Below are 10,662 nucleotides of genomic sequence, written 5' to 3' on the forward strand. Positions count from 1 at the left end.
ATACCATGCTGTAGCGAACTGGTATCAGCTTAGGGAGCGAACGCTTGGCAGCTTATGCCTGGCCGCTCAGGTTTTGCTTCTCAACCATGGTGTAGGAGTTTCTGCCTCCTAATCAAACCTTTGGACGACAGAACGAAGTTCCACAGAAATCGTACACACCTGAGAACTCGGGCTGTTGTTTCTTCACTTGTTTTTATTGAAGAAACAAGCTACGTTTTGACATGTTTTATGATGAGAGGGGGAGCACACGAGAGCTGTGCCTATCAACACCCCAAATACATCAGCCCACAGGGTGTGTCAGGCGCTGCTCTGAATAACATCAACAAGAAAACAGCAGAGTGGACATGTTTGTGTCAGCTCACTGTGACTCACTAATCACATAGTCTAACATGCTTCTTTTATCTTCCTTATTTGTAAAAAAACAAAACAAAACAGTGGCAGCTTTTCATGCTTTCAATCTTCAGGGGAAGTGGCATGCTACCTTAAATATCAGTGCTTCGAGCCTCGCGAGGTATGGGGGGGTGTGGCGGGGCTGCCCTTGGTGCCAGGAACAGTGTGCTCGGAAGGTTGTACGTTGACTTGTAATTAAGCTACAGCAAGCAAATATTCTGTGTCTCAGCTCCCATCGGCAAACATTTTGTTTGGCTCTGGTGGGAGTTTATTTTTCTGATTAAACATGTGCTCTGTATTTTCTTTCAACTGTAACCAAACAGATATTCTCTTTTACATGCACAGATCTTTCTCAAAGTGAAACAACAAAGCAAACACCACCACAGAAACACCTAGCAGTAGGTAAGAAAGTACTCCGCAGTAAGCACATGCAGACAAATGAGGGAAAGTCAGAAACTGAGGGAGAAGGCCCATCCCACAGTGAGATGAGAATTCTGGATGTCTCCTTCCCTGGCTCTTAAATTAAACATTAATATTTTATGCTATACATAGCAGTGCAGAAAGGCGTGTGATGAAAAACAGCTCTGTCTCAGCTGTACCCCTGGACTGCTCTTTCAAGGAGACCTTGTTTTAACTCTAAATGCTTCTTTCTAGTAGTCATTTTTATCTGTGTAAATAAAATGTTCCCACACGGCTATTTATTTTTCTTTTTTATATTCAATTTCTTTTTAAATAGCGGAGAGGGTGTAATTCTGTAACGTAGGGTAGGGCCAGGCCATGAAGGGTTTTGAATGCCACTCTGAAAACATGGGACTGTGCTCTTAGCCATGGGGAAAGATTGAAGTTGTTTGAGGAGAAAAAAGACAAGAACACAGTTTTGTAAATCCGTTTCAGTATTCTGACCATCTGGGCAAGAAATAACGAATAAATTGGTTTGGAACTTGGGTCTGGAGCAGGCAGGTGGGATGTGAGAAGTTGAATTTCCTAGCACAACTGCTCACGTCTTGTCAGTTATACTCAGCCAGGGCAGCTTTGGACTTTGTCATTTGGGGTCCTAACTGTGCAGAAAACTAACTCTTGGCAAAGAAAAACCCTCTGAGCTGGGTGATTTTCCACACCCATATTCAGAATGTTTCACTTTCTGGAGTCCTCAGGATGACTGCAGTGCGTGTAAGTTTTTCCTTCCTGGTTCTGTCTCCATCCCCACGGGATCTAGTGATGAGACAAGGGAGGTGGGGCTAAGCTCCCATGTAGGTTCTTGTCAAGAGTCCTATTTTTCTGCAGTTGAGTTATTTTTGGCTGGAATCCACCTTTCCCCTGTGGAAGAATGACAGGCAAGCATTTATCCTTTCATGAATACCCTTCTCCCCATAAAGAATAATAGAGCATGAATGCACACAGTGCCTTGGGCTACTGACTCAGATGGTTACTTTCTCTGGTATTCGGTTTCCTAAATGGTTTTGGTTTCTTACTACCTCTTGAATATGTTTGGTGTAAGAAAAGGACTTTTAAGGGGGTAAGTGTGTTAGAGTGCGTGGGAGGTGATGAGTCTTCTCAGAATTGCTCTTCACTCTCCAGGCATGTCTTAGCAGCAATTGCACTCCTTGAGGGTGCGCAACCCATAACGTCACATTTCCAAGGCCTGTCCCTCCACTCAAAGGAAGTTTCTCAAATGTAAGCCTTTTTAAAAACATGATATGTGTGATTTATCAAGTAATGTACTTCATGCATTCCTTCTTCATATGAATAAGCCTTGTTACCCAGTGAAACAGGAAGTGACGTGAGACTTGAGAGTGATCCCAAATATTTAGTCCCCATGGGGTTGTGACTCCTCTAAGCTGCTGTCCCCTCATTTCAGCTCAACAGTAAACGTCATGCAGTGCTGTCAGGGCAGGGTGCTTGTGCGCCTGATAGATCCCCAGTCTGAAAGGGTTGGGAGCTCACCGGAGGAGAGCAGTCTTCTTTCATTTCTACTTCTTTGTTGTGGTGGTACCCAAATCTATTTTTTTTTAAGATTTTATTTATTTGAGAGAGAGGAGAGAAAGAGAGAGAACATGAGCAGGGGGAGGAACAGAGGGAGAGGGAGAAGTAGGCTCCCCGCTAAGCAGGGAGCCCCATGCAGGGCTCCATCCCAGGACCCTGGGATCATGACCTGAGCCGAAGGCAGACGCTTAACCAACTGAGCCACCCAGGGGCCCCAATGCCTGAATCTATAGAGGCACTGGAGAGTTTGTCCTGGAAGGATTAGGAGAAAGTGAAGAAGGTGGGCTTGTATAGGGCAGTAGTTATTAACCATGGGGGCTCCTCAGAATCTCCTGGGGGGTTGTAACAAAATATTAGTGGTAGTTGCACCTCAGACGTACTGAAGTGCGTGGGTGATGTCCAAGCACGGACTGTAGACAGTGCTTCCTAGCTGACTTGGCTAAGCACCCTGGTTAAGAAGCCTTGGCTGGGGCGTTTGTCTGGGCACCGGGGTTTCCGTCCTGTGGGGGTGACACTGACCCTGATACAGCTCATTTGAGATGAGGTTTAAACTCCCTCTCAACAGCACAGCTCGTCAGTACAAGGGACTTCTGACATCCTGAAGTGAACCCTTGGCCAGTATAAGACTCACTTTTAAGAGAAGGAAGAACAGATGCAGAGTGAGTTTTCCTCAATAAAACCAACTTTACACCTGTGTCATTTTTCAGTGACATTGAAGGTGACCGTTGTGTCAGTGGCCTTCTGTAGATTAAAGCTCTCTAGTCTCTTTGGTGGCCTGCACGCCTCCCACAGAAGTTCCTCTTGCTTCCCCAGGGCTTTGTTTGGGTTGAAATATTTGCCTTTTGGCTCTGAGCGTGTTGGACTTGCCGTCACCCTTCCCCTTTCCCGAGGCCTGAAGTTGAACCCGGGAGCACAGACGGGGCGCAGAGCGCCTCCTCAGCTGCCTGTTGCCTTCAGCATGTGCTTGTGTGTTCTCCCGCAGTTTGCTGTGGAAAAGCTGACCGAACTGGAGCGCTGGAAACAAGAGCTCCAGGACGAGGCCCACACCCTTATAGATTTTTTCTGCGAAGACAAAGAAACCATGAAACTGGACGAGTGCCTTCAGATATTTAGAGACTTCTGTATCAGATTCAACAAAGCCGTTCAGGTATGGCTGATGGCATCTCCGGGTTTTCTGAGCGGTGTGGCTTCTTCTGTTTTCCTCTTCCAGACCCAGCCCTCTGCCCTTGGCAGCAGGATGGTTCAGTGTCTGCACGCTTTCAGGGAAGCGTGGCGCAGGCAGCATTGCCAGGCTCTCGGTTGGGATTCCGCGGGCCGGGGCTCTGCCGTCCCAGCCCCGAGCGCCTGCCCGTGCCCGGGGGCCTAGCCCTGGCCGCCTCAGCTGCTGTGCGGCTCACACCCACACTTGTTCCACACCCTGAAGCGCTCGGGTAGGCAGGTTTACTTACGCCGGCAGCCATGATATTAACAAATCTCTTTGACGGTCCTGAATGTCTCCCCCCGCACCCCCCCACCCCAGGAAAGAATTTCCTCTTTCGGGGAACGCTTTGTTGCTGTGGGATGATTGCAAGGCCTTCTCTCGCCTGTTTCAAGCACCATGGCCATGGCCAGGCGGTTGGCACCACGGGGACCGTGTCCTCCTCGGCCAGAGCCGGCTTCGAAATTCTCAAGTAGTTAGGAGTCGGCTGCTGTCTGAGCGATACAGCGGCGTTTCCCGCCCTTCAACCTCCAGTTCCAGTCATCTCTGAGTTCAGTGTGGGAGCCAGAGAGCTCTGGGTGGCTTGGCTTTGCAAGTCCGACTCTCATCTGTCAGTGAAAAACAAAACAACATCCCTTCACTTCAGGTGGTGATGAGGAACTAAATACTTGTGCGTGATCCCTCTCCCTGTATTTATTTATTCATTCATTCATTCATTCATTCATTCATTCATTCATGAAAGTCAGAGAGAGAGAGAGAGAGAGGCAGAGGCAGAGGGAGAGAAGCAGGCTCCCCGCCCAGCAGGGAGCCCGATGCGGGACTCGATCCCAGGACCCTGGGATCATGGCCTGAGCCGAAGGCAGACGCTTAACCATCTGAGCCACCCAGGCGCCCCCCTCTCCCTGTATTTAAAAGCAGGTTTGCCCATAGCTGAATTTCTCTGAGGGACTGGTCAGGTTTCCCTCCGGCCTGAGGAGGCCAGAGTGACTGGAGTTCTCAACCCCTCTTTTCTCTCTCCAGCTAAGAGAAGGAGGCTAAGCCTGCGGCCACGTTTCCTCTCCCTTGTCCAAGCGGTGAGCTCAGCAGTGGGAGGTGGTGCTGGGTGGTAGAGGCCAAATTGGCTCTTTCCGAGGCTCTCACTCCTGTCAGAATTCTGCAGGCCCAAGAGGCCACCTGTGTGATTGTCTCGGCCCAGCTGTCCCGAGCGCCAGGAGCTGCCCCCCCGCCCCAGGCAGCCTTGGAGGAGAGGGCCCGGGGACCTGGGACACTGGCGAGGCCAGGCCAGAGCAGAAGGAGGGGCCACGCGTCCCCAGCCAGAGTCTCACAGAAACTTGGAAGGCAAATCCACCATTTGAGGAAATTGACTTTCGAATAAAAAGTGCTATCAGCAACAGATTAGGGTTGTGAGATCCACACATTTAGATGACACAAATATATACGTTTTTTAAAAGATTTTTTATTAGAGTGTGCGCACGCGTGCGCGCGCGCGAGAGCACGCATGCGCAGGATTGGGGTGGGGCAGAGGGAGAAGCGGATTACCCCCTAGCTGAGCGGGGAGCCTGATGTGGGACTCGATCCCAGAACCCGGAGATTACGACCTGGGCCGAAGGCAGACGCATAACTGACTGAGCCACCCAGGCGTCCCACAAATATATGTATATTTAAAGTGCACAGCCAGGTGCTAAAGTGTGTTTTAGTATGTGCGTTTGTTCTGGTTTGGTTTTGTTGGGGGAGGGCTGGGTACTTGGAGCAGGGTGAGGGGTGGTGGAAGGATTTGTAAAGCAAAGCCTCTTGTCTCATTGTGGGAAGGGGGTGGGGCATGAGGGACCGAGACACCATGGCATCTCTGGTGTTTCCTTACCAGGGAGCATTAGAAAACAGAGATTTGACTGGCATCTCTTAATATCTTGAGTATATATTTATGCACCCAAATGGTTAAGTAGAATGTGCTGCATGTGTGTGCACATGTGTAGATGTATTCAACACAGATGCAACAGGGAGGTATGATCTCAGGGTCCTCCTCTTTTTTTTCTCTCTGCCACTGACTAAATAGCCTTTTCCTGGAAGTCCTGTGTATCTTGCCCTGCTCAGAAGGCAAGCTGGGTTCCCTCGGAGTTGAGGTGGCCAGCATGTGTGGAGTCACAGCCCACACTTAGGGACAGTGCCTTGACCAGAAAGCTGGAAGCTGGTGGAGTCCTTTGCAGGCAGCTTTGGGAGAACTAGCCCTCTCCACACCCTCCTCACTTGCAAACTCGCAGTATCTCTGAAGCTTAGGACCCAGGCTGTCCTCCGCACCTGTATCTTGGGGTCTTAGGGCAGGTGGCTGTGGAATTGCACGCAGGTCCCATGGGTCTAATGCATCTTGGGGCTTCTCTCCACCCCTCCCTCAGGACAACCACGACCGGGCGGTGCAGGAGCTGAGGCGGCTGCAGAGGCTGAAGGAGCTGGAGCAGAAGCGTCGCTCCTGGGCAGCTGGGGAGCTTGGGGGATTCTGCCGGAGCAGCAGTGAGAATGACGTGGAGCAGCTGACCAAGAAGGGCGCGGAGGACCTGCCGCCCTTCCTGCAGCCCCGGCCTGTCAGCCCTTCCTACCGACCTCCTAACACCCGGCGCTCCCGCCTTTCCCTGGGCGCTTTCGCCGACCGGGAGCTGCTGACCTTCCTGGAGAGCTCCACCGGCAGCCCCGAGGAGCCCAGCAAATTCAACAGCTTGCCCCGGAGCAGCCTGCGGCAGGCCCGGCCCACGCTGGCCTGGATGGAGCCTGGGGACCCGAGAGCCCAGGACCCCAGCCGAGCACATAGACCTCAGGCCTCAGAGGGCCAGGTGGGGGCCTCCGAGCCACCCTCATCTTGGCAGAGCCAGCAGCTCCCGGCCCCCAGGCCTGAGGACGCTATGCCCCCCTTCCCCCGAGTTCGGCGCAGTGGGGTGGGCATCCTCCGAAAGAGGAATAGCGAGCCTGTGGGCTTGGGCCCGGCCCGGTCCCCTCCACTCTCGCCATTGGCTCTGGGGATTAAGGAGCACGAGCTGGTGACAGGGCTGGCTCAGTTCGACCTCCAGGGATCCAAGGGCCCAGAGGAGGCGCCCCGGTTGACCCTGAATAATGACCTCAGCCCCATGGAGCCGGTGTCTCTGGGGGATGGGAGCGTGCAGTCCCTCGGTGCCAGCCACGGCGGCCCGATGCCTGTGGGCACAGGGGCCCGGGGCGGTCTCAGCCCAGCCCTGGAGGGGGACGGGCCCCCCCCTGAGGAACCCAGTGGCAAGGCTCTAGTATCTGTGGGCAGCAGCGACCATGAGAGCAAAGACTCCGGGCCTCTGTTCTACATCTCCGACGCCACCGACTGCTCGCTGACCCTGGACTGCTCGGAGCCGGGGGAGGGGGGCGGGGGGGATGGCTCCCTGTCCTCTGGGGCTGGGGAGACAGGCAGCCAGGTCTCCTCTCACCCCACTTCCAGCCCCCTCGGGGAGGCTTCTGCTCCAGTCCCTGGGAAGAGCCAGCCCTCCTGCAAGGACAGCCTTCCCCGGGACAGACCCGCCAGAGGGAAGGATGCGATAGCACCGAAGAGAAGCGCCCTCAAGGAGGCGTCGCAGGGGGCCTCCAAGCCCGCCACTGTCCCTGTCCGGCGGAGCCAGGGGGCCCAGGGGGCGGCGCCCAAGCCCGTGCGGACCTTGACCGCCTCCGAGAGTGAGAGCATGCGCAAAGTCGTGCCCATCTCCCGAAGCCGGGGCTCGGTGGGCTGGAAGCGGCCCCCTCGGGAGACCCCCAGCGGCACAGACGCGCCGTGGTCGCGCCGGAGCTCCGTGCGGGGGACCTCGGACGTGTCGCCCAAGCAGTCCTCAACGGGGGCTGTGGCGGGGGCCGCGGTGGCGGAGGAGCAGAGGCTGGGTAGGGTAAGCGGCGGCTCCGGCAGCGCCAGGTCAGGGAAGGAGCCCCCCCTGCAGCAGAGGGGCTCTCTCAAGAAGCCCAGCGCCAAGCCTCTCAGGAACGTCCCCAGACAGAAGCCCGATGAAAACAAGATCTGCCGCTCCAACTCCCAGGACCCGGAGAGCCCTGAAGAGGAGCCCAAGGCCCCGCCGGCCCCCAGCGTCCCCCGTGTCCCGCCTCCCGTGCCGAGCTTTGCCCGAAACACAGTTGCCTCCTCCTCTCGGTTCACGAGAACAGATTCCTCTCCTGTGGCCAAAGCCCCCGGCATCACTCGGACTGTTTCCCAGCGTCAGCTGAGGCCGAGGGGTGGCCCCGAGGATGCTGCCCCCAAGGACAGCAGCACCCTGCGGCGGGCCAGTAGCGCCCGGAGCCCCCAAAAGTGTCCAGAGTCTGCTGGGGCTTCCAGTGCCAACACAGAGGCCCCTGTGAAGGGCCGAGGGGCTGGGGAAAGGGCCTCCCTCAGACTGAAAAACTCCGATCGGACCACGCTAGGGAAAATGCTCGATCCCTTACGGAAGTGAAGTCAGATTGTGAGGACTGACTCCTGTGAAGAAGGGCCAGCTCCGAATGTCTGTTCCGCATAAAGTGGTCCACGGGTGCCCCACTAACGCTCAACGTCACTGAAGGTGCCCGTGCGGGAGGCCTGTGGACTGTCCCCTGCTGAGCTGACAACTACTGTAAAGTCCCAAGTCTGGGCGGGTGCCTCCCTCGCACACCCTGGAGGAACCCCCTCCCAAAGCAGAGACCCCACAAAAATGCAGATGTGCAAGCTGACAGTCTTACCTACGGAGTTAAAACAAAAGAATTTTGGCCAGTTTTTATATGTCAAACTTATTTTTCAATATTACACAAATTAATTTAGTTCCTTTTGCAGAATGAAATGCCTCCCAGGAAAAGGAGACAAAACCCTTAACCTGAAGACTTTATTTTCCTGTGTTCCTTGGCCTCATGGTTCCACCTGCCCACACACCGGCCATTGCTGGCAACTGGACTTCTGCGCAAGCCCTGGGTGTTCTGTGATTGGCACCGTCTCCTTGAAGGCTCTGCCTCGCTCATCTCTCTCTGCGTGACTTTGGGTGAGGGTTAGCGTGTGGGCAGGAGGGAAGGTGAGACTGGTGGATGGAAATTGGACGCTCTTGTGTGTTCAGGCACAGACGGACAGCAGGCCCTGGCAAAATGCTGCATCTTCCCAAACTTAGAAGTGCCATCTCTCAATGGAAAGGCATCAGGGGTTCTTCAGCTGAGCACATCTTCCCCTTCCGTGTTTGCCCATTTGCGTGTCTGTTGTGAAACAGAGTGAAGGCTGCTATGACTTGGGTTCACTCTAGTTAGAGGGAAGAATAAACCCTTCTGTCTCCCAGTCTTCTCCCTCCCTTCTCTCTCTCTGCCTACAGCCAGCCCTTCTCTTGCTAACCCGACTTGGAGCCTGGAGAGTCTGTATATCTGTGTCACTGAGGATACATCTCTTCTTTGGTACAGTGGTCTTTAAATCCCGACAAAAACCAAATCAAGTTTTTAAAAACAGACCAAAGAAACAAAAACAAAAACTCAACCCTGCTTTCAGAAGAATTTATATCATCAGGAAAATTTGGAAAGAATAAGCTTTATTCAAAAGAAAGGAGAAAACACGTACTGTTTCTACTCACTGCCCATTTCAAGACTTCCTTTTGAGACTAATTAGGAAATGAGGGGGGTTCTTGAAACTTTCTTGTTAAAGTTGCTGCCTGCCTTTTTTCACTTTCGGTCACTTACTGAAACCTGAGTGAAACCTTATTTTAGTACCAACAGTGGTAGATGAATTTCAGCAAATCCCCGTGGTTGATGTTACAGTCTTCCTCCTGTAGAATGTTGCCTTCCATCCAAATTAACTGGAAACTCTGAGCTTCCATAAGTCAGCTAAATTGAAACGGTAAACTTTATGGTAAAAGAAGTAAGGCACTTGACCACAAAACCTCTTATAAAAATGGCCTTGGGTAGATATTTCCTGGGCCCCACAAAGATGGTTATGGGAATCCTGCACTGTTTTTCACCATCTCAAAAAGCCTAAGAAATCATATATTTAACCATGCAGACGACAATATTGAAAACATAGGGCCTATGGGTGGGTGGAAATGGATGAAAGTGGTCAAAAGTTGGTGGATAAGGGGCTCCTGGGTGGCTCAGTCGGTTAAGCATCTGACTCGTGATTTTGGCTCAGGTCATGATCTCAGGGTTGTTGGATGGAGCCCTCCGTTGGGCTCCACGCTCAGCACAGAGTTTGCTTGGGATTCTCTCTCTTCCTCTCCCTCTGCCCCTCCCCCCACTCATGTGCACTCTCTCCCTCCCTAAAATAAATCGATCTTAAAAAAAAAAAAAGTCTGTGGATAGTGATGAGGTCAGGACCTCCAGGTGGGACCCTGGCAACCAGGGTTCCAGTCCCTGCTCTCGCTGATGCTGTGTGACTTTGGCCAATCACTCCCTCTCCCTCGGCCTCTGTTTCCCAATCTTTGGAAGTGGGGGCATGGCCTCAGTGATAGTTTCTAAGAGTCCCTCCAGCTCCAAGAGTCCGAGTTATTATAAACAACCAAGGACCCACCTACCCCAGGACCAGCTTCTCCAAACCGACCCCCAGCACCTCCCTAGCAGAGGCCTCATGTCAAAGGCCTGCTCAAAAGAAAGCACCTTCAGAACTTGCTGTTGCTTTGAAATCTAATAAGCTGAGTTTCTTGAGAAGCAGTGTTTTACTTAGCCCTGTGGACCCTATGTGTATGCATCTGTATGAGCAGGTGATCATTCTATTACCTTTTATCGGTAGTAAGCTTTGAAAAATAATTTAAGTATATAATGGAGGACTGTAAATAAGTTTCTATATAAATTTGTTTAAGATGAACTGAATGTATTTAAAGGTCCATTTATATGTTCTTTTATGTAACATGTAGTTTAATAAAGTTCCTGTTTATGGGAGTTGTGTTTTATCTTCAACTTACTCTGTTGATGGGTGTGTGTGTGTGTGTGTGTGTGTGAGTGTGATCTTGGTGGAAGAATATATAATTTCCTGCACACAGAAAGGCCCGGATGCAGGAGGTGCAACAGGTTTGAGATACAGTGGTCTTGTCCTCAGGATATTGTACCCTTAGAGGCAGAAGCTGGTGAATTTGTACACCTTGAAGGGCTGAATTGATAGTTCCAAC

The 10,662-nt window shown here is 52.4% G+C and overlaps 1 protein-coding gene across 1 annotated transcript in view; it reads left to right on the plus strand.

Annotated features, from left to right (window-relative positions):
* Positions 1 to 10,428, plus strand: part of FHDC1 (FH2 domain containing 1) — a 42,772-nt gene extending 32,344 nt beyond the window's left edge. The window contains 2 exon segments of the mRNA XM_045880277.3: positions 3,356 to 3,520; positions 5,962 to 10,428. Coding sequence (XP_045736233.2) covers positions 3,356 to 3,520; positions 5,962 to 8,013 — 2,217 coding nt within the window. The 3' untranslated portion in view covers positions 8,014 to 10,428.
* Positions 10,429 to 10,662: the final 234 nt, after the last annotated feature.

The sequence above is a fragment of the Mirounga angustirostris genome, unplaced genomic scaffold, assembly GCF_029215605.1.
Source record: "Mirounga angustirostris isolate CCGP_5_RB_7025 unplaced genomic scaffold, mMirAng1.0.hap1 SCAF_2, whole genome shotgun sequence".
NCBI lineage: Eukaryota > Metazoa > Chordata > Mammalia > Carnivora > Phocidae > Mirounga > Mirounga angustirostris.